This window comes from Corythoichthys intestinalis, chromosome 3 (genome assembly GCF_030265065.1).
Source record: "Corythoichthys intestinalis isolate RoL2023-P3 chromosome 3, ASM3026506v1, whole genome shotgun sequence".
Classification (NCBI taxonomy): Eukaryota; Metazoa; Chordata; class Actinopteri; order Syngnathiformes; family Syngnathidae; genus Corythoichthys; species Corythoichthys intestinalis.
Window position 1 is genome coordinate 51,837,190 of NC_080397.1, and position 27,028 is coordinate 51,864,217.

The 27,028-nt window shown below is 38.8% G+C and overlaps 2 protein-coding genes across 2 annotated transcripts in view; both read right to left on the minus strand.

Annotated features, from left to right (window-relative positions):
- Positions 1-972, minus strand: part of LOC130913559 (arrestin domain-containing protein 3-like) — a 19,152-nt gene extending 18,180 nt beyond the window's left edge. The window contains exon 1 of the mRNA XM_057832245.1: positions 861-972. Coding sequence (XP_057688228.1) covers positions 861-919 — 59 coding nt within the window. The 5' untranslated portion in view covers positions 920-972. The remainder of the gene's footprint in view (positions 1-860) is intronic.
- LOC130913558 (arrestin domain-containing protein 3-like) lies at positions 409-24,866 on the minus strand. The gene is made up of 10 exons (XM_057832242.1): positions 24,516-24,866; positions 24,355-24,415; positions 24,127-24,274; positions 20,151-20,247; positions 18,403-18,659; positions 18,113-18,315; positions 9,845-9,992; positions 6,591-6,687; positions 4,468-4,724; positions 409-1,092 (listed from the first exon to the last, which is right to left on the minus strand). Exons 1-10 carry the CDS (start codon positions 24,760-24,762, stop codon positions 1,003-1,005), a joined length of 1,605 nt encoding a protein of 534 aa, XP_057688225.1. The 5' UTR covers positions 24,763-24,866; the 3' UTR covers positions 409-1,002.
- Positions 24,867-27,028: the final 2,162 nt, after the last annotated feature.

Genomic DNA, 27,028 nt, shown 5'->3' on the forward strand with positions numbered 1-27,028 from the left:
TTGTTGACATGTCTTCAGTAAACTGTTTGCAGGCTTTCTTGTGTACCGTCTTCAGAAGAGGCTTCCTCCTGCCATGACAGCCATGCACACCAATTTGATGTAGAGTACGGCGTATGGTCTGAGCACTAACAGGCTGACCCCCCCACCTCTTCAATCTCTGCAGCTATGCTGACAGCATTCCTGTAAAGAGTCACATGACATTTTGGAGGGAAAATGACAAGCAGTACTCAATTTGGACATTTAGGGATGTACGTTGTTCCCATGCGGTTGCGAGGGGTTTAGATATTATTGGCTATATTTTGAGGGGTAAATAAATTAACTCTATTATATAAGCTGCATGCAGACTACTTTTCGTTGTGTCAAAGTGTCATTTTGTCAGTGTTGTCCCATGAAAAGAGATACTGAAATACCTGCAGAAAAGCGAGGGTTGTACTCACTTTTGTGATACACTGTAGTGACGTGAAACTGAAAACTTGTTAGTTATTGGTAGATTTTTTTTAATTTAAATTTTTAATATTTTTATCTTGCAACATAACATCTAAATAGGGACCTGTGTCTTTTCCTACCCTGTTGTTGGATGCTATTCTGTCATGTACGGTACAGTATATGTGAGACATGGTTAAAACAAAAAAAGTCACATGTAGATATGAAAATGTAAAGAATGAATGTTTGTTGAATGAAGTTTTAATTGGTAATCAAGAAAAGGAATATTGACATCATTATAATGTATTAAAATAACTTTTATGGATGACATTTTTCCATTAAAACGTATGTCATTTTTTTATTTTTCAAGTTTGAGGTGTTTGTTTTTCGTGCAACAATTTGTGTGTGTGCGTGTGGTTTATCTTCAACTTCCATACTTGTCTGAATTACTAAACATTAGGATGTCCAGGCTGTGCTTCAAATGGTGGATGGACATCAAAAAGGTTGGGGTGTTTTTCTGCAGCTCTTTTGGTTTAAATTCTCAAATTCCTCAAATCCAAAAGCAGCAGGACTTGGAGGTTAGTTTCCCTGAGGAATCTCCAAGGCAGGTAGGACAACTATTGGAAGTATGACTTCTACGTCTTTTGCACATCTGAGGGCCAGAACGACCTGTGAAAAGTGGTATAGCATTGGTTTTCAACATAAACCTTAAAGGGACTATACCAGGGGTCATGTTTATTTCCCCTGCAGCGTATCTTATAGAGAATGACGCACCACGTGACTACTCTGTTGTACGATGCCACCTCAAGTTTAATTTCATTACATTATGAATTAGAAGAATGTTCGTGTGTCATGTTCATACTTAGCCCTTATGGGGACATCGACTGTAATAAATACATTTAATCATTTGGTGAGCACCAGAAACTATCTGGTAAACATTAGCATCATATAGAATTTAAGATAGTGGACTTTTGCTATTCAAGTTAGCCAATTGTTGAATTTTTGCAAGTGGCTAACTTGCATAGTAAAAGTCCGCTAGCTTAAATGCTATATAATGCTAATGTTTACCAGATAGTTTCTCGTGCGCACAAAAAACAATCTGGTGTGCACGAGAAACAACCTAGTGCGCACTAGATTGCTTAAACTTAATTTCTGTCTGTGTCCCTTTAGGGGCTCCGTATGTTTGTTGTCTTACAGAAACCATATTAAAACAAAAGATATATTTGACTCCCCAATCTTTTTCCATTTTAAAACATTTTTGAAAAGGCTCCAGGGAGCCATTAGAGCAGTGCTAAAGGGCTGCATGTGGCTCTAGAGCCGCGGGTTGCTGACCCCTGGACTATATGAAGTTTTTCACTTTTTTACTCGTGACTGCCACCTTCAACCTAAAGCGTAACTGCTGCTCGTGCATGGCAAAAATGATTGTGCGAGCACGAACATAAAGCAACGAGTGTTTTGCACATCCAATCAGCACCAGAAACATAAAAACATTTGATAACCAGTCCGGTTGGTCTGAAGAGTTACTTTTAATGTTTCACATTGAGAGTATGACATACTCCCATTGTGATCATTCACCATACCTTATTTATTATGACAAAGCAGCGGACAGGAAGGCGTTATGGGGAAACAGAAAATAAAGAAACACAAGAAAAGAAAGAAAGAAAAGCAACAACAAGAAACGGTTGAATGTCTACACTAACTAGTAATATGTTGGTGCTATCGTCAGCTAGATGTATTTCCGGTCGACACCATGTGGGGGGGGCCTGTTGACCAGGGAAAGAAGGGGTGGGGGAGACTATAAGCTAAGTGATTGGGAGGGATAGAGTCAAATCAACAGTGTGATCTAGAACCCACTAATTGTGTGAATCCCTTGTGAGTGTTAGCCCATTGGCAAACGACCTTACGCCGCCCCACCTCCAAATCACAACCAGTCACACACGAGCCCAACCAAACATACGACAGCCAAGCAGACGAGCGGAAGCACCACGCGGGCGCTAACCCCCCACCCCGCCAGCCCTCCCTCCCCGGGCTGGCTGGGTGGGGGCTCAGCCCATCCCTCCTCCCGCAGCCAAGCAAAGGAGCAATTATCACCCAACCCCGGGATCCAGGGTGGTGCCCCGGGCCACCCGCGCTCCCATCAACCGGCTTTCAGGGATGGGAAGAGGGGACGCACCACCAAACCCCAGCCATTACCCAGCACCGTGATGGGATTGTGTGGGGAGGGTAGTGCAATGTATGCATTAAAATAGGAGAGCTCGGCATGGGGCAGTTGGAACGCTGCATGGAATTTCGGCCCAGCCGCCCGTCCCACTGCCCTTTGCCGCAGCTCTCCCGTGGAGTATGATATGTGTGGTGCATTAAAAAAGGTGCAGGAATGGTGGGGCCTGCCGTGAGGAGGTGATCGTTGTGTGATGCATTAAAGTCAAGGGGGAGCCGGCTGGGACTGTATAGCTTCGTCCCTACTCTCCCCGGAGGAATGGATGAGTATGTAGGTGCTAGGGTGAAAGATATTTACAGTGCAAAGTGAGGAGTGCGTGAATTAAGAGGCAGGCTTCTGCAGGCGTGGCCCCGTCCACCAGAACCACCAGCCGCATATGAATCTAATTAATTGATAGGTGAAACGTTCAAAGCAAAATAAATCTGTATTGACCTGTACGAATTTTTGTGTATTAGTTCATATGATACAACGTTGGATTCAAACCTTTGTTTTCAAAAACTACTAAAGAAACATTTTGAAGTGTAAGTCCCTTTATTGAAAAAAAAAAAAAAAAAATGGGGAGCTTTCCAAGAATGAGTCCACTGCTGGGGGACACTGGAGCCCTCCTAGACTCAAACTAATGTAGTTTGTAATATAAAAGTTATTTGGGGAAAAAATCATGAAAAAAAATCTGAGATATCCAAGGATTGATCTACATCTGAGGCATCCAAAGTACTCTCATGAATTCTGATGTGTGATTTCCTTTCACATTTTTCCCCATGTCAGTTCATGTTCATGTCAGTGTCCCTCTGAAGTGGACCCATTCTTGGGACTTGCACTCTAAAGCCACCGCGTTGCATTACAGTAATGCACATAATGCAAACAATGATACAAATGAGGGTCAGCTAGCTTGACTTTGTTTTTCCTTGTGGAGGTTTGGCCCGTCCACAGTAGTTTTACGGGTTATCAAGTTCACACAGGTTATTGCTATGCTAACTCTGATGCAGGTCGGACTTTTAGTAGCATAATTAGTGGTGTTTCCCCCACCTCCACAACATTCACATCTTTTTACATGATTTAAAGTGGCTTGTGCTGGCGGGGGAGGAGGAGGTGGCATACTGTATTACTGCCGGTGAGGTTTTGTGAGTGTGCTGTGTGCTGTGTGTTTCCCCTCAAACATGCGTTTGAGGGGAAAAAAATGGACCAGCACAATCAGCAAGTGAAAAGGGATAAATGTATGTCTGAACATAATGAAAATAATTCACTCAATAACGGTATCTATTCTATCCTTACAACATAATGGAAGACAATCAAAATTGCCCATATAACTGAACTCATTGTATAATGCAAATCAGGTGGCTAAAAAGTTGGTGAGGACAATTTGAGCATCCTGAAAAGCTGGTAGTGTTATGTCCCTACCGTCCCTATGCAAACCTACGCCCTTGGTATCCTTAAGCCGAGCAGTGGGGTGTTTTAGTGGCTCTTTACTCGCGGGTCCCTACTGACGATACTTAACCACTACAGTATATCAGGGGGGTGAAACCCATTTTGGTTTGCGGGCCACATTTATGGCAATTAGATCTCATATGGGCTTGACTAATTTGGCCGTACATTGCTGTGCATTTAACACCTCTGCACAATGTTATAGCTCCATGCATCATGTTACCTTTGTTTTAAAGAGACTCCCCTCGGCCGAACACTGGGGCCGCTGCACCCCACTAAGCTCCACCCGTGTCGTATAGTCCCTTTAAGCTTTATTCTCCTTTTGTGGTTTGTGCAATTTTTATTTCTACTCCTATGATAAATGTAATAACCTTGTGTAAGGCACAATAGATTCATTAGCCTACCTTCAGGCTGTATTCCAGACGGATTATGGCAGAGCTCAGAATGGAGGGAGCCAGATTCCTCGGTAGTGTGATCACATTCTCATATGTTGTCTCATTGCCAGTGGCAGCAACAGATTCAAGTCTCTCCTTTAAGATTTTATTTTTGCGAACTCTCATCTCTTTAGCATAGAAACTCTGGTCTTCGTACAAGACAAATCTGGGCTTCAATTCACGTGATGTCTGGTTATTAATTTCAACTTTGAGATGGATAGCTTCACCTGCAAAGGATTATAATGACATGTATAAAGTTAGTTTCACCAGGGGGGAAACATGAATGACAACATTAACTATCTCCCACTTTACCAGCACCAAAACAACCCAAAACCATCCTATTACCTCCACTATGCTTGACAGATTATGTCTATATGGTGCTCTTCAAGATACAGTGGGGCAAATAAGTATTTAGTCAACCACCAATTGTGCAAGTTCTCCTACTTGATAAGAACCATGAGACACAAAATGTGGAAAAAACCCCCAGAAAATCACATTGTTTGATTTTTAAAGAATTTATTTCCAAATTAGAGTGGAAAATTAAGTATTTGGTCACCTACAAACAAGCAAGATTTCTGGCTGTCAAAGAGGTCTAACTTCTTCTAACGAGGTCTAACGAGGCTCCACTCGTTACCTGTATTAATGCCACCTGTTTTAACTCATTATCGGTATAAAAGACACCTGTCCACACCCTCAGACAACACTCCAAACTCCACTATGGCCAAGACCAAAGAGCTGTTGAAGGACATCATAAACAAAATTGTAGACCTGCACCAGGCTGGGAAGACTGAATCTGCAATAGGTAAAATGCTTGGTGTAAAGAAATTAACCGTGGGAGCAAATATTAGAAAACGGAAGACATATAAGACCACTGATAAGCTCCCTCGATCTGGGGCTCCATGCAAGATCTCACCCCGTGGCGTCAAAATGATAACAAGAACGGTGAGCAAAAATCCCAGAACCACACGGGGGACCTAGTGAATGACCTACAGAGAGCTGGGACCACAGTAACAAAGGCTACTATCAGTAACACAATGCGTCACCGGGGATTCAAATCCAGCACTGCCAGATGTGTCCCCTAGCTGATGAAAGTATGCGTCCAAGCCCGTCTGCGGTTCGCTAGAGAGCATTTGGATGATCCAAAAGAGGACTGGGAGAATGTGTTATGGTCAGATGAAACCAAAATAGAACTTTTTGGTAGAAACACAGGTTCTCGAGGAGAAAGAATACGGAATTGCATCCGAAGAACACCATACCCACTGTGAAGCATGGGGGTGGAAACATCATGCTTTGGGGCTGTTTTTCTGCAAAGGCACCAGGACAACTGATCTGTGTAAAGGAAAGAATGAATGGGGCCATGTATCAAGAGATTTTGAGTGAAAATCTCTTTCCATCAGCAAGGGCATTGAAGGTGAGACGTGGCTGGGTCTTTCAGCATGACAATGATCCCAAACACACAGCCAGGGCAACAAAGGATGGCTTCGTAAGAAGCATTTCAAGGTCCTGGAGTGGCCTCCATTATTGCCAACAAAGGGTACATAACAAAGTATTGAGATTAACTTTTGGTATTGACAAAATACTTATTTTCCACCATGATTTGCAAATAAATTCTCTAAAAATCAATGTGATTTTCTGTTTTTTTCCCACATTCTGTCTCTCATGGTTGAGGTTTACCCATGTTGACAATTACAGGCCTCTCCAATATTTTCAAGTCGGAGAACTTGCACAATTAGTGGTTGACTAAATACTTATTTGCCCCACTGTAGAAGGGATTTTGATTTATGGGAGGGACTTCTGGAAGCGTGGGATGCAATTTCTCATGATTACTTTAACAAATTAACAGCTAGAATGCCAAAGGTCTGCAATACTGTAATTGCTCCAAAGGGAGCATCGAAGGGAAAAAAAAAAAAATCAAATATAAATTATTATTGTAACCATGTCAACATATTGATTGTATAGTTTTCTATTCATTTTGCAAGTAATTTGATTCTTTTTATTGTTTTAAAATGTGACTTTTTGACTTTTTATGAAAAACACAAAATTGTCTGGGTAACCCCAAACTTTTAAATGGTATTGTATGTAGATAAGATTACCTGGTTGGTATCCCATTTTTTGTGTGTAAACATCCATTCCAATAGTTCCAGACTTAATCCCCTTACATTTTGTCTCGGTGTGATCATGCTGAGTATCCTTTAAGAAAGAACAGTGATACCACTTCAAATTATGGGGAATACTGTACAATATATTCATTCTTTTCCCTAGCAAAGTTTTAAATAACAATATATTAACAGTGTTGTTTTTGGCAGCCCTTTTAATTTTTGTCTTAAAGCTGAGTTATGATTCTGCAGCAGACCTACGCCGTCAAGGCAGACCCAATTTATGACCCTTGGCCGTAGCCTGATGTGTACCTCCAAAAAATCCTGAATACGCATCATGTCAGCGCGTGGTGATGTGACACAAATGGACAGTGCTTGGTCCGCTCAGACTGTTGTTTCTGGTTCAGCGCAAAATCACCGCCATTTACAAACATTTTTGCGCTATACACTCAAAAAATGGACCAAGCGGACTAGAGGATCATCGAAGAGGTCCGCAAGTACGACCACCCGTACAATGTTTCGACAAGGAATTATAAAGATTGCCATATGTCAAGCAATTCATGAAAGGAGATTGCTGAAAATACTAGACAAGTACTGTCTGTGTGTGTTTGGAACCGAATGGCCACACGAAGCGGTAACTCATCACCATCAAGGCTTCCAACGCAGTTTAGGAAGTTCCATAGCCGCCAAAAATCTACTATGGCTTTCCACTGGCTGGTTGTAGGACACGGCAAATGCAGGACAACGCAACTTGCTGGCTTCCACCTGATGCTAGACTTCGTAATGTGACCGCTAATCTCTGTGCGAGGCGGCATCGACAGTCGGACAGACTACCTGCGCAACAGTCTTCTGCGTCGCCTGCTCCTCAACATTTGAATGATCCTTTGTCACATTCAAGCGTTCCATCTCCAATTGCCATTGTTGTCCGGCCAGAATAAAACTCAAGGAATTCGAATTCAAATTTTTTTTTGCTTTTAAACAAGAACTGAGATTGCTTTACGTCCATAACTATAAAGACTTCATGAATTTTCACCGGGAAAGCTCTGTTTACGTATGGCGGCCGACACATTGACTGACAGACTAGCATCATAGTTCGCAATATTTACCTAAAATAAATGCTAACTGCATGTTTTTTTGTTTTTTTTTGCTTTCAACAAAAAATCCAGACTGTTTTATATCCATATGTATAAAGAATTTACAGATTTAAGCATTTATTCACAAGAATTTCCCCCGGAAAAGCTGTTTTCATAAGAGGAGCCGCTACATTTGCGTACTGACTAGCATCATAGTTTGCAATATTTACGTAAAATAAATGCTAATTGCACATTTTTTTTGTTGGTGCTTTTAATCAAAAATCAAGACCATTTTACGTCCATATCTATAAAGAATTCAGGGATTTAAGCATTTATTTACAAGAATTTTCCCTGGAAAAGCTCTGTTTTCATAAGGCGGCTGCTACATTTGTTTACTGACTAGCATCATAGTTCGCAATATTTACGTAAAATAAATGCTAACTACAAGTTTTTTTTTTTGCTTTCAACCAAAAATCGATACCGTTTTACATCCATATCTATAAAGAATTTACAGATTTAAGCATTTATTCACAAGAATTTTCAACGGAAAAGCTGTTTTCGTAAGAGGAGCCGCTACATTTGCTTACTGACTAGCATCATAGTTTGCAATATTTACGTAAAATAAATGCTAACTGCACGTTTTTTTGTGTGTGCTTTTAATAAAAAATCAAGACCATTTTACGTCCATATCTATAAAGAATTCGGGGATTTAAGCATTTATTCACAAGGATTTTCACCGGAAAAGCTCTGTTTTCATAAGGTGGCTGCTACATTTGCTAACTGACGAGCATCATAGTTCTCAATATTTACGTAAAATAAATGCTAACTGCAAGTTTTTTTGTTTATTTTTTTGCTTTCAACAAATAATCAAGACATTTTACGTCCATGTCTGTAAAGAATTAAGGGATTTAAGCAGTTATTCACAAGATTTTTCACCAGTAAAGCTCTGTTCACATACTGTATGGCGGCCGCCACATTGACTGACAGACTAGCATCATAGTTCGCAATGTTTACATAAAATAAATGCTAACTGCATGGTTACTTTTGGTTTCAGCCAAATATCGAGAATGTTTTACGTCCATATATATAAAGAATTTACAAATTTCAAAAAAGCTCTTTGTCTGTGATTCCACTCGGTCAGCTTTGAATGCCACGCCAACAATGCAGGCCCCTTATTAATCAGCCCAGCGCCCTGTGTCCCGTCAATATATTATGAGGTCTATGGCTCGTTGACGCCATAGGGTCTACTTCGACGCAACGCCGTCACTACAACGCAAAAGCATAACTCAGCCTTTAGCCTTAGTCTTTTGGACAAAAATTCTTTTTAGTATTAGTCATATTTTAGTATTTCCAAAATGTTTTCGGCTTCGTCTGGTTTTAGTCAACTGAATGTCATACCGATTTCTTGTAGTTTTAGTCAACAGTGACTCAAACTATTTAGTTTTAGTCCATTTCGAATGAACACAGACAGACGAGCACATATTGTAGCATCTACTAGGACAACACGAACTTGGTGATGATAATACACACTCAGCAGGAAAAGCAGTGCATTATTTTCCAACTGAACCTACTTAGAAGCCAAGAACTATCCTAGTGTTTAACATCTTCTGGAATTATTAACGAAAAAAGCCAAATGGCTTTGCATTAGACTGGCCAGTGTTTTAAGAGGATGCTCGCTATTCTGAAGCTAATGCTAACGCGAACGCTAACACTAGGATTACATTTAGCGTTTAATGGTCAGTCAGCACAGACCTTTGACGGCGAAAGCAAAATTGCGTATTCTCTCTTACCAAGATAAGAAAACAACTCTTACGTGTTACCAAACAAGCAAGATGGATCGCAGCCTAGCTTGAGGCACATCCTAAACTCCTCTGAGGAGGGAGAGGCGCAGCACATCTCACATGAGTGACACGACCCAAACACTGCTACGATGCAAGCTGACGTACAATATGAAAATCTCTCGCATTGTGAACAAATGACAGAAACCGTGTCGCATTTTCATCACATCTACTTGTCAGACGAAATCTGGCATTCGTCTCATTATGTTCTCATCTCACAAGTCACATTTTTAGCTCGTCATCGCCACGTCATGAAAAAAATCATTTGTCGACGAAATATTTTCGTTATCGTCCTTGTTGACAAAACCAACACTGTCTATTAATGCTTCAAAATTCTCACCGTAAGCCCATGTATATCCATATCTGCTTTGGAGACAAATGTGAAGTGGGAGTTCGTTGTTTTTGTCCGCTTCTTTAATTGTTTGAGCTCCGCTGTAAGCTCATGAACAATTCTACCAGTCGATGAATCGAAAGTTGATGGCATTTTACTGCAAAGAAGATCAAATCAATTCAAATTTATTGATATAGCGTCATTGGTAACTAAATGGATTCGAAGGAAAATAAGCGAAATAATAAATGAAATGGTCTAATATAAAACCTGAGACATACATTTGATACGGTATAGGCAGACCAAGTGCTACAATTCCATACCACATGGGAAAAAAACAATATTAGTTTGGAAGTGATACTATTTGATACGATATAGGGAAACCAAGTGATACGATACCACATGGAAAATAAGCAATTTGGTTTTTGTTTGAATCTAGACATCAAACCCTCCACCCCCCTCAAAAAAAATAGTGATTATATGTAAATCTGTAACATTAATCATTATGGATTATGGTAAAAATTAAATCTACTCTATTTTATTTAAAAAATGTTCTGTGGACATGACAGGTAGTCCCTGGGTTACGAACGAGTTCCGTTCCTATGCTGGCGAACTAACCAGAATTTTGACGTAAGTCTGAATTAACCCTTTAAGAACCTCAAAATAATTATCCAAAAAGTTCAAAAGTATTGTATTTTGTTTAATGATGGAGGATACACTGCCCTATGGTGGCAGTGTTGTGTCTGGCTGGACTTTTGCCATGTATCACTGAGAAACAGACTCAGACATCTGACATGGACAAAGGGTAGCTGCGCTGTGGTATGGTCCACATAAGGCTGTAAGTTGTTTCAACTAATATACTGTATGTTTGTGTATGCATTTGTAATTAGGTTAACAGCTACAGTTTGTAGAATTATGTGTGAGCGCTTCGCTACGAGAATTGTAAATATGCAGAGGTGGGTAGAGTAGCCAAAAACTTTAAGTAAGAGTAGCATTACTTCAAAATAATATTACTTAAGTAAGGGTAAAAGTAGTCATCCAAAAAATGTACACAAATACAAGTAAAAGAGTATCCAGTGAAAATAACTCATGTAACGAATAACGTTTTGAGTAACTGCCTACTTTTTTCAGATTTTTTTTTTTTTAAACAATGGTATTTTTTTCCTCCAGAACAAACTTATTTATATGAACTGTTGTTATAATGATACTGTACATTACATTACTGTACATTAAGCCAAAGAAAAATAAATCATATATATAGAGAAAAAAAAAACAGAAATTAAGCATTACTCGTCCAAAGAGCATGAGTGCCCTGCCCTCTAGTTGGTGGGGTGGCGTGGCTCAGTGGTAGAGTAGTTGTCCCCCAAACCAGAGGTTGTGGGTTCGATTCTCCGCCCTGATGAACTCGTCTAAGTCTCCTTGAGCAAGATACTGAACCCCACGTTGCTCCTGGTGCTGCGTCACCAGTAGGTAGATGGCGAGATAGTGTAAAGCGCTTTGAGCGCCTTGAAAGGTGGAAAAGCGCTATATAAGTATAACACCATTAGTGGAGAAAATAGTTCCTAGTTTCAATAATGAATACAGTACTGTAGTTCCTTCGTAGTTACTATTATGAAATCAAAAGGATCGTATTTCCGGTTTTCCGAGGTCAATCGGTGCCAAATAAAAACTGGGAAAAAGTTTTAATCTGCGCTTTCGATTCACGTTAAGGGCAGCCCTCTATGTCAAATACTTCATTTTTAGCGGTGCTTTAAACACGTGTGATTGAACAGGCTTGTGTGATCATAGAACGGCAAGCTTGCGTCTGATTGGTGTAATGGAGTCAAGTGATTATTGTTGCGACGTCTCATGGGTGAAATTAGTAGCGCTACTCTTGGCAATAGCATCACTAGAAAAAAAAAAAATCTTACTTGTAGAATAAAAAGGAAAAAATGTAACGAGTCTTGTGTAACCCAAAGTAGCGGAGTAAGACTCGCGTTTTTTCTTCACAAATCTACTCAAGTAAAGGTAAAAGGTATGGCTTAGTAAAACTAATCTTAGAAGTACATTTTTCTCAAAAAGTTACTCAACTAAATGTAACGAAGTACATGTAACGCGTTACTACCCACCTCTGTAAATACGTTAGCATTCATAGCATTTAAGCTAGAAGACTTTTGTTAGGCAAATTAGGCCAATTTCATCTACTAAATTTACATATTGTTTGACCTGATGGACGTTTGAACACCAATTATTTGGTGTCAAGTGTTTTATTGTTAAAATGTGTATCTTTTTAAACAAAGTGTGCTACAGCTTTACAAATTGTCAAACGTGAAGGACGTAAAAAGATTAGAAAAAGCACATTTGCCTTGTTTGCTGTCTGTAAAGCTAAACAACTTCACGTTTAGTGAGGACAGAACACGTCATATTAATAAAGTAAAAAAATAAGATACTGGGAGTTACAGTAAGGTATTGATAATGCAACTGAAAAAACAAAAAACAAACAAATGGAGACAAAATAGCGGACAAGACTCCGGGGTCGAAATCGCGTAAATCGAGTACGTCGTAATCCAGGGATTACCATCTTGTATTGAGGTTCAATCTTGTGAAGTCGTTAATATTTTCTCTTGGGCTTTTAAAATTATCGCGTTAACGGGCGGTAATTAATTTTTAAAAATTAATCACGTTGAAACATTTGACGCATTAACACACATGCCCCGCTCAAACAGATTAAAATGACAGCACAGTGTAATGTCCATTTGTTACTTGTGTTTTTTGTTGCCCTCTGCTGGCGTTAGGGTCCGACTGATTTTATGGGTTTCAGCACCATGAGTGAGCATTGTGTAATTATTGACATCAACAATGGTGAGCTACTAGTTTATATTTTGATTGAAATTTTTACAAATTTTATTAAAACGAAAACATTAAAAGGGGTTTTAATATAAAATTTCTATAACTTGTACTAACATTTATCTTTTAAGAACTACAAGTCTTCCTATCCATGGATCGTTTTAAGAGAATGTTAATAATTAGGGCTGTCAAACGATTAAAATTTTTTATCGAGTTAATTACTGCTTAAAAATTAATTAATCGTAATTAACCGCAATTCAAACCATCTATAAAATATGCCATATTTTTCTGTAAATTATTGGTGGAATGGAAAGATAAGACACAAGATGGATATATATACATTCAACATACGGTACATAAGTACTGTATTTGTTTATTATAACAATAAATCAACAAGATGGCATTAACATTATTAACATTCTGTTAAAGCGATCCATGGATAGAAAGACTTGTAGTTCTTAAAAGATAAATGTTAGTACAAGCTAAAGAATTTTTTTTACATTAAAACCCCTCTTAATGTTTTCGTCTCAATAAAATTTGTAAAATTTTCAATCAAAAAATAAACTAGTAGCCCGCCATTGTTGATGTCAATAATTACATAATGTTCATGGGTGCTTAAGCCCATAAAATCAGTCGCACCCAAGCGCCAGCAGAGGGCGACAAAACTCCCAAAAACACAAGTAACAAGTTGGCATTGCACTGTGCTGTCATTTTAATCTGTTTGAGCGGGGCATGTGCGTTCATTGCGTCAAATCAGGTATACTGTTGACGGGTTTCAATAAGCTTCGGCTTCTCCCGTCAGTCCCTTTTCTTTTCGGGTTGAATTAATTGTAAACACATATAAATGCTGTATGTTTGTTTGGATTTGTCATGCCTGAAGGGAAAATAAATAAATAAATATTTTAACGTGATTAATTTAAAAAATTAATTACCGCCTGTTAACTTGATAATTTTGACAGCCCTATTAATAATGTTAATGCCATCTTGTTGATTTATTGTTATAATAAACAAATACAGTACTTATGTACCGTATATTGAGTGTATATATCCGTCTTATGTCTTATCTTTCCATTCCAACAATAATTTACAGAAAAATGTCATATTTTATAGATGGTTTGAATTACGATTAATTAATTTTTAATCTGTAATTAACTCGATTAAAATTTTTAATCATTTGACAGCCCTAATTTTCTCTGTGTAGGTTTAAAGACATAAATTATTTTGACACTATTAGGTCTTAAAAATGTAAGTACGGTTAACAGTTGAGAGCATTCAAAATTAAGAAGACTAATCAAAAGTACAATCTAATTTGAGAAAGTACATGATGAAGTTATACTTGTCTAACATTTAGAACAGGGTAAACTTGAATTTGCAACCAAAATACATTTCCAAAGTAGATACCATTCTGGAACCTTGAAGGAAAATGGGAACACATGTTTCCCCTTGGCGATAGAAATAGGACCTGGAAGAGTCAAAGATGTCATTTGTGCCTTATAATAATTCAAGGTTACTTCTAGCATTTTCTACTTTAATGGATAAATAAATGTATTACCATTGTTCAAGACATTTTGCTTGACTTCATAATATTTTTCATCCGATAAGCGGTATTGAGTAAAACACCCGTGCTGTTGACGCCAGCCAACCCTTGCACTGCCTTTTCCAATGATAGTTAGCGATTTGATTGAAGTTTCTTCTGAGACCTGTACGATGATTCTTCCAATGATTGTATCTCCATTCGTGAAGATGTTTTGGCTATTGATGGAGTCAAATTCAAGTGAGAAAAATTTGATGGTCATCTTCGAGAAATAAACTATTATATTATTAGAAACAAACAAACAAACAAATAAACAAACAAACAAAAAATATGAGCGCCTCTTGTAAATCCAAGCAGAAACAGACTGTCCGGCAGAGTTGACAGAGCAAGACGTTAATCCAAATCATAGAAAGCCAGTTTATCTTGTCTGTTTACAGAAACTGATATGACGTAAACCCAGATTCCTGAACCACAAGTCACATGTTTGCTTTGGGCATGCAAGTCATTTTTAAGTATGTGGATTACCTTAAGTTTCAGGGAATGAAAGTTGTTTTTATTTGACCGAGAAAGAAAAATGGACTCATTTGGACAGATCTAACGTTATTATTTGTAAAATGATTTTGTTGTTCATTATGTTGGAAGCAATACAAATGACATAACCCCGTAGTACACCAGGCTTTCAAACGGTTTTCAAAAGCTTTATTGATGGATTTTCTCAAGCTAAAAAAATTAATAAAATTGTGTAAGCAGGATTTGTGTATTATTCTTATTATTTAATTACACGTGTTTTGGCTCATTTCAATTTATTTTATTTATATGGGCTATTATAATTATGGGCTATTATTATGAGCAGATAGCTGAAGAGTAGGCCAATACATTCTGAGAAATGCAGAAATGTCACTGTAAACTACAAAAATCTCTTTTATTGTAGTAATTGTCAAAATATTATGTTATAGGTAGCATTATCTTTGTCCAGGCATGCAGAAATTCAAGGCGTGGTTTAAACCCTTCATCTCAGTATAACCTTACATGCCCCTTTCCACAAGATCTGCTCTTGCAAAACTGAAATCATCCCAAAGAGTAATAAGTACCATAGTTTTCGGACTATATGGCGCACCTGACTATAAGCCGCCACCCACCAAATTTGACATGAAAACCGCATTTGCTGTCCTCACTGTATCAAGGGATATTTACACAAAAAGATATTAACTGGTAACACTTGATTTGACAGTGGCATCATAAGATCTCATGAGACTAAATGAACCACCATGAAGCTTTGAACCAATTGGCTGCAAAGCTTCATTGCTTCAAGAAGCTTCATTTGGCCAACTTTTCTGCCTTGGAGGAGACAGTCTGCCACCTGCTGTAAACACTGTTGTCGTCCATGATGCCTCCTAGCATGCATTGCAGTGCTACAGATGTAAATAACAATAAAAATTTATGTTCTGTGCTAATTATTTCTTCAGTTTCATTAATTTCTAGTTATGATATTTGGTAACACTTTATTTGACAGTTGTGCCATCAAACTGTCATGAGACCATTATAATTATGACACGACACATCATTGAATACTTATGACCGATGCCATTTTGTGTCATCCAGCGAATGATCTCATTTTTTAATGGATATAAAAGATCCGAGCTGGACATAAATGGAGCTAGTGACATAATTTGCCAGATCACACTTAATGACGTCTGTCATAAGCATTCATTAATGCCCATGATAGTGTCATATCATTATTATGACGGTCCTATAGCAGTCTTATGATGCTGCTGTCAAATATAGTGTTACCTATTAACCCAATTCAAAACGAGGGAAAAAAGTAGCAGCCTATAGTGCGAAAATTAAGGTAAGAGTTGAAGGAATCTGACCTTCTATTCAGATCGCCGGAACCACGCCAATCCAGCCAGAAGGGCAAACTCCGCGCGTCCACCTTAGTTTTAACCTTTTGTACTGACTCCGTTTTTGAAAGGTTTAAAGGATTCTCTCCGAAAACAGGTTGACAATTTATTCAGGATCGACAGGGATCAAAACAGCAAGGTGAAACAGAAACCAGGGTGAGGAGGCAAACTCATTCCAAGGTCACCATATCAGAAGTTCCCGAGAAAAATGACAACGCTTAGTTAAACATTCAGTCTTTTGAAGGCTCTCGCGGGGCGGGCCGTAGGCAGGAAGAAGGGTGTGTTTGGGATTATTGTCTGTTTGTGGATTGGACAGGAGGATTCTGGAGTTACTGTTGTCCGGGCAATGAGGATGTGGATTTTGCCACCTAAGCGTCAACAGGGCTCTTGGAGTCTTGTTATCAGCTGGATATCGGGTGTTAGGACAGACCGTCCTGCCCTTTGTCGTGGACTGTCCGGGAGGATTGGTTGCGAGACTTGGTGGTACAGACATGGGCTTGTCAGCGTCAATCTTGCTCCATTAGTTGTATGACACACGCGCTGGGCTTCCGTGATAAGAAGGCGTTGTTTATCTCTTATGCCCGATATTCTGCTTGTTTTAATTAAACTATGGTATAAGTGCTATTTATTTCATATTGGGTTTGTTAGAGTAATACAAACAGTCATACAGTAAATACGAGAAACGATACTATTCCCTGATTGATTATATTAAGTGTGTTAGAGTAATGCAAACAGTTAGACGGTGCCTACGAGAAAAGGTACTATCTACTTCAGAGTAATAGTCACTCAAGCTGAATTTATTATAAATAATTAATCATTCATTATAAATAAATAACATATCCGTGACGAAATTGAATATGGCGGAAAACACTCAGGTGACTTGAAGTTCCGCTCTGAGACCCCCAATGTAGCCAACTTTCAAATTTGTCTGATACGCATGTGTGATACATTATTGGAAAGCTTAAAATCTCAATTTTCTGGGGGAAGAAAAATTTTGAGCAGGAGGGCATTTTTTTGAAAAAAATATTTTTTAAACAGCAAAACCCTATCTGGAGGTGGGAGCACGCGAGAACAGAATTACAGACGCCATGACTTTAACGAGATATTATCGCGTACTTACTTTGTTTCGATCCAAAAACTCCATGTAGCATGTATCACTGAGTGTCAAGACACAGATGTGAATGGCCACAGCTGGATTTTGGGGGGGATTTTATGGGTGAAACACGGTAATATAAAAAGGGTCGCGATGCAGATATCACAGACATCAAGGAGTGGTCGAGATTTTCTTTTCCATATATTTACCCTTTTAAACGTTTTTTTTTTTTCAACTTTTTTTTGTTTGGATCAATTATTTATCATCTAACATATCGGAGAAAATGCCGCAGTAACAAAAAAATACAATTAAGCGATAGTTATGGGGTAGATATCCGTGACGTTTTTACAGACGGCATTTTTTTCATTGTGACATAATTTGTTTAAAAGTTTAAAATATGTGAGTGAATAATTTTTTTTCATGTTTTTTTTTTTTTTTTAAACAAAATATGAGACAAAAATGAATGATTCTAAGCTAAAGACGACCGACATTTTGAATAATAAATATAATTAATTACCTTCATTTTATGGCTGGGTTGAAACAAAAGCAGTTGCGCGACGTCTGTAAACGAGGGTTTTCGTGGTAAAACGGACAAATTAAAAATAGTTCGGGGGCTTCATGCGCCATGAATCTGCTATGGCAGCATATGGACATCTTGTTCTATCAAACACAACAGTTGTTTTGGCTTAAAATACAGCAGTTTCTTTTAAGGAGGAGTGCAAGAGCAGAAACTGCTTTTTCAGTCTTGTCTGTGTTTTCCGCCACATATTAATGACTTTTTATTATAGTTATCAAAAAAGATTTAAAAGGGAGGAAACAATTAAATATCAAAACAAAACACTAAATCGATGCAACTGTTCGTTTCATTGGCACATTTATGGGTACAAATTCTTTCAGTGAATTATGGTCAACTTAAAGTTGGGTACCACTTGTGTGCTTCATACGGTGGAGGGAGATCTAAATTTTGTGCATCGTTGCCCCAGTTCTGTTGATTTGAATACCCAAATTCTTCAAATCCATAAGCAGCATGACGTGGAGGCTGTCTTCCCGTTGGACCCTCAAAGGCAGGTAGGACAACTATTGGAAGTTTAACTTCTGGGTTTAGAACATATTTCACATCCAGAAAGATCTGTTAAAATTGCTCTCTGTTAGAACATGAACGTTCTATGACAAATGGAATAAACCTCATGAAAATACAAGAGAAGCGTCAGCCTACCTTCAGCCTGTATTCCAGCTTGATAATTGCAGAGTTTAGAATAGAGGAAGGCAAATTCCTTGGGATTGGGATCACCTTCTTCACAATCTCTTTTTGATCGGGTTCAATTGTCTCAAGTCTCTCTTTGAGAATATCCTGTGTGCAAAGTTTCCTGTGACCTTGAGCAAAGAAACTCTGCTTTTCATACAATACAAATTTGGGCTTCAAGGAACGGGATGACTTGTTATGAATTTCAACTTTGACTTGGAGAGCTTCACCTGCAAGTGACCACAAAGTATAGTGTGTATTTGCTCAAAATAGTATTAGTTCTGTTCAGTTGTACATTTCTACACTGAAGTGGTAGGTTAGAATGGAACAAAATGTCTCTGGACAGTCTGGCCTATTTTAAAGGTTTTAAACACTACCTTCCAAGAATTATGAACATATTGGCATGTTGTCATACATTAGGTTATGTAATTTGGTTGTTTATGATAATTTATGAGCACGTCTATTTCCTTTCCATAATTTACAACAACCCTTTTGAATGACAGCCACCACTTAGGTACTAGTTTATTGTACACTTTTAAAACAACAATCCTCCAATTACCTTTAATTACTGATTGGCTATTAACCCTACATTATGTAATGGCAACATTTTACTCATAAAAAAAAAAGTTTTGTAATGCTAAAAAAAAGTTTGTTTCAACTTTGCACCCACACAACAGCGGTCGCACAAAATATAGTTTCACACACACAAAATGTTGTTGCAAGTGAAAAAAATATTTTCAGACAATGTCTCTGCTGTAAGCAGTGGCGCTACTGCATATTAAGCAGCGAATGCGCCGCATATGGGTGCTAGCCGAGAGGGGGCGCCTTTTTTTTTTTTTTTTTTTTTTTTTACACTTACACCTTTAAATTGTTTATTAGGTAAGTCAATGAATTGTCGCCAACAAATTTGATTGTCCAATTTGGCGGCAGCTATGAGTAGTCCATTTGGGTCCTTGTTCTTGTGGAATGTAAGGCTGCGCGCACGCCAGTGATTAGAGCAGTGGTTCTTAACCTTTTTTTTTTACGAATTCAAAACCTAGCAAGCTAACATCTAAATGAAGCCCTGTTCAAGTTTTTTCCAGATTTCTAATTTACTAAACGAAACTCATTTCATTTCCAAACTGTTTCTTTTGTTTTCATGGCTACACTAGAATTTCTGGAGGAATTGCGATGGGGCTTTGCAGTGGTAGATACAGATATATCATGTCACTTCCTGTTGATTGACAGTTGGATGTCTGTCAATGGCATCGACTTACTTGGGCGCCAGTTGAATGTCAATGGGCTGTAATAGTAAGTTTTTGGGTCAAAAATCACAACAACACAGGTCTTTCTTGCATTAAAATTTAATAGGAAATTTAGACGTACATGGCCGTCAATGGCATGGACGTGCATGGCTGTCAATTGCATCGACTTACTTGGGTGCCAGTTGAATGTCAATGGGCTGTCATGGTAAATGGTTAAAAATCACAAAGACCTATGTTTTCCTGCCGTTGAAAATGAATGGGAAATTTGGACGTACATGGCTGTCAATGGCATTCCATTATAAATGAATGAGCAAGTTTTTGGCAAATTTTGGAGGAAGCGTAGGTTTTTGCCAAATTCTGCGTACAACAACTTTTATACCCCTTACCGTCCTGCAATTTTAGAAGATTTTCTTAGCACGGCTTGAATATATTAAAGCGATATAGGCATGATCTGTATATTAGCATTTATATAAATACCTTGTTGGTATCCCATTTTTTTGGTGTAAATCTTCATTGCAATGGTTCCAGAACCAAAGACTTTGAGTTTTTTATCCGTGCAACCATGCTGAGGTTCCTGACAGAAAGAAAAGAAACATTTACTACGTTCAAGTCCTTTAAAGACCAAATGTGAAGTAAGGTTGGCCAACCATGTTTTTGAATAATATCAATGGCTAAACAATTATAAGCATATTTTCGTTATTTTTTTTAACGCAACCCTTCCAGATAATTTGTTTAACCCATAGCAACGTCCTTGACAACGAAAATGCTTTTCTTCGACAATCTCCGGAAATCTTCGGAAATTACGTCACACCGAGAACTGCGAGGGAAGGCCGCCATAGAACATTGCTTCTCGGTAAGATACCACGGCGGTGTGTGGCAATGTATTGTTCTCAATCTAAAGAAAAGTTGTATGAGTGGCTGAAGGATAGCAGGGCATGTAAATGGACATCTTTTGTTCTTACTAGGCGAATTAATTTCACGCCATCATCGAGTCGTGTTCTCTGCTACAAACACTTCAAAGAAGCCTGCTTCCTCAACCGGTCTGCTTATGATCGAGGATTTGCAAAAAAGTAAGTGTGATTTTTGGATAGATGACTGATGACTTTGTCAAAGCGGAGCTGCCAACTGTTGTGGAACAGTGCTTAATTTGTAAATCATAAGGTCCCGGAACGCAAAGTACATATGACAGCGCAGGGATGACGGCGCGTGGACAGGTCCCGGAACATATTGTAATAGCCCGAATAGGGAAATAGAAAGGAGAGGAGTGAATGATGGCTTCCTTCACTTTATTGTGGCAACAGTTGAATAACAAATAACAAAAATAACAGTGGACTGCTGCAACATACGACCACCAACTTCGCTCTTACGCCGCACTCTTCTCCTCACTTCCCGCTATGTCACCACTCTGCTGTCCGATGGCCCCTTCACGGGCCCGCACGCAGTCACGGACATTACATTAAGCAGAAAATGGTGCTAAAACAAAACGCAAATGCCCACTTGCTATGCAGTGGGACTTTACTTTTTTTCTTTCTTTTCTATGTGCTTTTCTGACTCGTTTTGAACCATCTTCCTTCTTTTTGAAAAAAGACAGTAAATGCAACAGTCTTTTTGGCATGTTGAAATACCGTTTGATCCTGCCTGCTTTCTCCCAAGATGCTCCCAAGAAGTTTTTTTTTTTTTTTAATGTCAGGAGTGTGATTTGTTGGTCCAGCTTCTCACTGCATCAACAAATCTCCGACTCTTTCATATGTAATATTCTGATACAATGTTTTTCGAGGCACCCTGAAGTGCACGCAACGTTACTCTTGTTTTGGTCACGTGACGCAGAGTGTGATAGAGAGGCACAGGCTCTATCTATCGCTCCGCACAGCCTGCCGAGAGCCTCAAGCTGTGTTCGTACTGTTTGCTCCATGTGTTAATAAAGAAACAAAGTTGTCAGCACGTCGTGTGTTCGATACCTTTGTCAACAAAAAGCTCATAACAAGACACGATGCACGATCCGTTTAAGAGACGCTGGGACTGGAGAGCTGTGAGTAGTAGGAGGCCAGGGGGAGATGAGCGAGAAGCAAAACTTCGCGGTCGAATGTGGCGGCAGTCCGTTATTATTTTGTTTTCTTATTGTTGCCACAATAAAGTGGAGAAAGCCATCAACGATTCATCTCCTTCTTTCTCCCCAACGTTTTTATATTATTACAGTGCCTTGCAAAAGTATTCGGCCCTCTTGAATCTTGCAACCTTTAGCCACATTTCAGGCTTCAAAAATAAAGATATGAAATTTAATTTTTTTGTCAAGAATCAACAACAAGTGGGACACAATCGTGAAGTGGAACAACATTTATTGGATAATTTAAACTTTTTTAACAAATAAAAAACTGAAAAGTGGGGCGTGCAATATTATTAGGCCCCTTTACTTTCAGTGCAGCAAACTCACTCCAGAAGTTCAGTGAGGATCTCTGAATGATCCAATGTTGTCCTAAATGACCGATGATGATAAATAGAATCCACCTGTGTGTAATCAAGTCTCCGTATGAATGCACCTGCTCTGTGATAGTCTCAGGGTTCTGTTTAAAGTGCAGAGAGTATTATGAAAACCAAGGAACACACCAGGCAGGTCCGAGATACTGTTGTGGAGAAGTTTAAAGCCGGATTTGGATACAAAAAGATTTCCCAAGCTTTAAACATCTCAAGGAGCACTGTGCAAGCCATCATATTGAAATGGAAGGAGCATCAGACCACTGCAAATCTACCAAGACCCGGCCGTCCTTCCAAACTTTCTTCTCAAACAAGGAGAAAACTGATCAGAGATGCAGCCAAGAGGCCCATGATCACTCTGGATGAACTGCAGAGATCTACAGCTGAGGTGGGAGAGTCTGTCCATAGGACAACAATCAGTCGTACACTGCACAAATCTGGCCTTTATCGAAGAGTGGCAAGAAGAAAGCCATTTCTCAAAGATATCCATAAAAAGTCTCGTTTAAAGTTTGCCACAAGCCACCTGGGAGACACACCAAACATGTGGAAGAAGGTGCTCTGGTCAGATGAAACCAAAATTGAACTTTTTGGTCACAATGCAAAATGATATGTTTGGCATAAAAGCAACACAGCTCATCACCCTGAACACACCATCCCCACTGTCAAACATGGTGGTGGCAGCATCATGGTTTGGGCCTGCTTTTCTTCAGCAGGGACAGGGAAGATGGTTCAAATTGACAGGAAGATGGATGCAGTCAAATACAGGAACATTCTGGAAGAAGAAAACCTGTTGGTATCTGCACAAGACCTGAGACTGGGACAGAGATTTATCTTCCAACAGGACAATGATCCAAAACATAAAGCTAAATCTACAATGGAATGGTTCAAAAATAAACGTATCCAGGTGTTAGAATGGCCAAGTCAAAGTCCAGACCTGAATCCAATCGAGAATCTGTGGAAAGAGCTGAAGACTTCTGTTCACAAACACTCTCCATCCAACCTCACTGAGCTCGAGCTGTTTTGCAAGGAAGAATGGGCAAGAATGTCAGTCTCTCGATGTGCAAAACTGATAGAAACATACCCCAAGCGACTTGCAGCCGTAATTGGAGCAAAAGGTGGCGCTACAAAGTATTAACGCAAGGGGGCCGAATAATATTGCACGCTCCACTTTTCAGTTTTTTATTTGTTAAAAAAGTTGAAATTATCCAATAAATTTTGTTCCACTTCACGATTGTGTCCCACTTGTTATTGATTCTTGACAAAAAATTAAAATTTTATATCTTTATGTTTGAAGCCTGAAATGTGGCGAAAGGTTGCAAGGTTCAAGGGGGCCGAATACTTTTGCAAGGCACTGTATTTTATATGCACGAGAGCTGCCGGATCTGCCAAAATGAACATGAAGTCTGATTATTATTTTTTTTAACAATGTCATCAGATAGACAAAAACACAGATTTATGTGCAAATGCCTGCATCTTCAAATCATGAAAATAATAACAGCCTATATTTTACCAATCTTGTAATCTCGATGGGTCTTGTCTCCATTCCATGTCAGGTAGTCTAGGCACATTGTTTGCATCTTGATTAGCGTCTGGGTAATACATGTACGGTCCAACATAAAATTCCAACCTCCTCTTCTTCCTCCAACTCTTCAAAAACTTGGATCGCCTCCCTTGCGCTCGATCTATCACATATATCGCTGTTTGAATCATTGTTTGAAGGGCTTTGTATGGCGGCCGTATGTATGGAGCGCTGCTATCGCTGTTCTCGGTGTGACGTATCACTTCCGGGTTCGTCCCCTTTCAGGCTCAAACTTCGAAAACGCGATTATTTGGTCAAATATACAACATATAAATTATTTTTTCATGCTTTATTTGTTTAATTACTTTAATTGTGACCCTATTTGGCATGTTATAAAATTACTTCACATTTGGTCTTTAAATATTTTCAAACTGTCATCATTTACAGTTACAAATTTCTCACCATGAGTCCAGGTATATTCATGTCTGCTTTGGAGATAAATGTAAAGTGGGCTTTTGCTTTTTTTGTCAGCTTCATTGATTGTTTGAGCTCCGCTTTGAGTTTATGAACAATTCTACCTGTAGGTGACTTGAATGACGACGGCATTTTCCTGCAAAGTACAATTAGAGGAAACCTAATTTACCTGAAAGAAAAATACCAACAAGAAAAAGCACCGTATATAATGCATACCTGTTAGGGATATTGAATGAAAAGGGGAAAACATGTCTTCCTTTGTTTATACATTCAGTACCTAGAGGAATTAACCATACTGTAAGGAATTTAGGCTTGACAATAATGAAAGATCTTTACTAACATTCTGTACAAAAATATTGGATAACGCAATACATTACCAGCTCTCAAGATACGTTGCTTGATCTCATAATATTTCTCGTCAGACCAGTAGTAACAATGGTTATACATTCCATAATATTCATGCCAGCCAACCTTTGCACTTCCTTTCCCAATGAAAATTAACGATTGGATTGAAGTTTGTGTTGAGACCTCTATGATTATCCTTCCATTGATTGTATCTCCGTTTGTGAAGGTGTTTTGGCTGTTGATGGAGTCATATTCAATTGAAAAATTTTTGATGGTCATTTTCAACAAATAAATTCGAATATTAGCAAAAGAGAAAAAATGAAATTACGAGAGCCTCTAGTAAATCCAGACTAACAGCAGAAGTAAACTTTCTGGCAGAGTTGGCAGAGGTAGAGGAGGAACCCGATAATCGAAAACCTGTTTTTCTTGTCTGTAACAATGTAATGACTATGGGAGAGAAAAAAGATTAGCAACAAAAACATACTTGAACCAGGAAGCAACATCGACAATGACATGACAGATTTGAAAAAGCAAAAATAGTTCAAATGTTGAGTATGCAGTTTCCAAGCTGCTAGCAAGATCTGAAAGTCTTGCGCCAGCCTCAAGCACTTTACAAAAGCTACACTTCTAACTAATCATAACCTTGGGGTATGAAACAATCCGATGCTAGCCACAGCAGCTAAATTGCTACTGTCACCTACCCAGATAGCAAAATATAACTGGAGCGGACATGGGCCAGAAGTACTGCAAATTTCGGCCCATTTTCATGAAACTGATCCCCCCAGTGTCTTTTTGAACAATGGCCCAAATTCAGTAGAAGGTCACTTGCTGGATCATTAACCAGTTTTGGGCCAGAACTGGTCCAAAGTTGCAGACACTACATTAATATATGGCCCGGATGTGGCACACATGCAGTGTTGTTAATCTTACTTTAAAAAAGTAACTAATTACAGTTACAAATTACTTCTCCCAAAACGTAATTTAGTTAGTAACTCAGTTACATGAATATAAGAGTAATTAGTTACTTGGCAAAGTAACTGGTGTGACCTTTCATGTTTGTTTTTTTCATTCACCCAAATTTTTTTTTTTTTTTAAATTAGTCATTTAATGTTGTGAATCAACTGTTAAAGTCATTATAATTGCTCCCGTTATTGCATTAGTTCCCTTCTGTTTACTTTCGACATGTGAAAGTTTTAAAACTATTTCATCATTTAAAGATAGATTTAAGTCAAGTATACGAGTATTTTAGATAAAAAGTTACTTAGGTTAGCTAGGAAGGTTCTCTACAACAGAGCCTTCCTGAGAAGTCTACTGCTTTAAGATAACGGCTGTTTACTAACGACGGCGAGTCTATGATTTCGCACCTAGTCCTCTATAGACCCCACTCACATGGCGTCACAACCACACCTCCGCGCCATATTGTCCGTCAGCTCGTCGTGTTTACGTATTACCGCTATGTAAATTCCTCCTATTATGGCGTGTTTTCTGCTCGTTAACATTAATAATCAAAATGGTGAAGGCGTGTGTGGCGGTTGGTTGCAGTAACAGAGAAGATAGACGGAGAGACTTGAAGTTCTACCGTATTCCGAGAGACCCGGAGAGGAGAGCGAGATGGACTGCTGCAATTCGACGAGAAAACTGGGCACCAAACGATCACCACAGACTATGTAGTAGTCATTTTATACCTGGCAAGATGCATTTAATACCTATTAAGAGGGTTTTGGGCTGACAACCACAATTAAGATCATTGCGAGACTAATCGCCGAAAACATACAGTTTCAAATTCAAGATGTTTATTTCTTCCGCCATCATTATTTTTTGAATAATATTTAGCTGGTACCAAGTGAAAGAAGCTGGCCTTGTCTACGGATCATCAGTTAAACAGGGGTTTTCAAACTTTTTGCAAAGGGGGCCAGATTTGGTGTGATAAAAATGTGGGGGGCTACCTTGGCTGATTTACGTAGAACAATATATTTAAACAATTTTTAGCAAGCCCTTCTGTGTGTCACATTTGCTTTATTATTATTTTTTTAAATTCATAATTTCAACAATCTCGCCTTTGTGGCATTCTCTTTCGACACTCGGGCTCTTGCGAAATACTGCTGCTGTGAAATTAAACTAGCTTCAAGTTGCTATAATTTCTCGCTGCGTATCTTCCTTGTAATGTTGTCGTACATGTCAGCGTGTCTTGTTTGGTAATATCGCGTCACATCGAACTCTTTGAAAACAAGCGACTGTCTCTTTGTAAATGAGGCAGACACAGTTGTTGCGTATTGTATTGAAGAAACAGTCCAATATCCACCTATCCTTGAAGCGTCGGCCATCGCAGTCAACTTTTTTATTATATTTTATTGATTGTCGCCATTTTAGAAAATTGAAAGTAAAGGGTCACACTGGGTAATGTTGCTTAGAGTGCTGCTCTTAAAGTTCTTCAAAGTTTCGTGAGAATAGGCTGAGTTTTTGTGGACAAGATAGTTGTACGTAGATATCAGGGTAGCAGATGTCAGGCAGAGACGACAAAGACAGCGGGTCGAAAAATATTGAT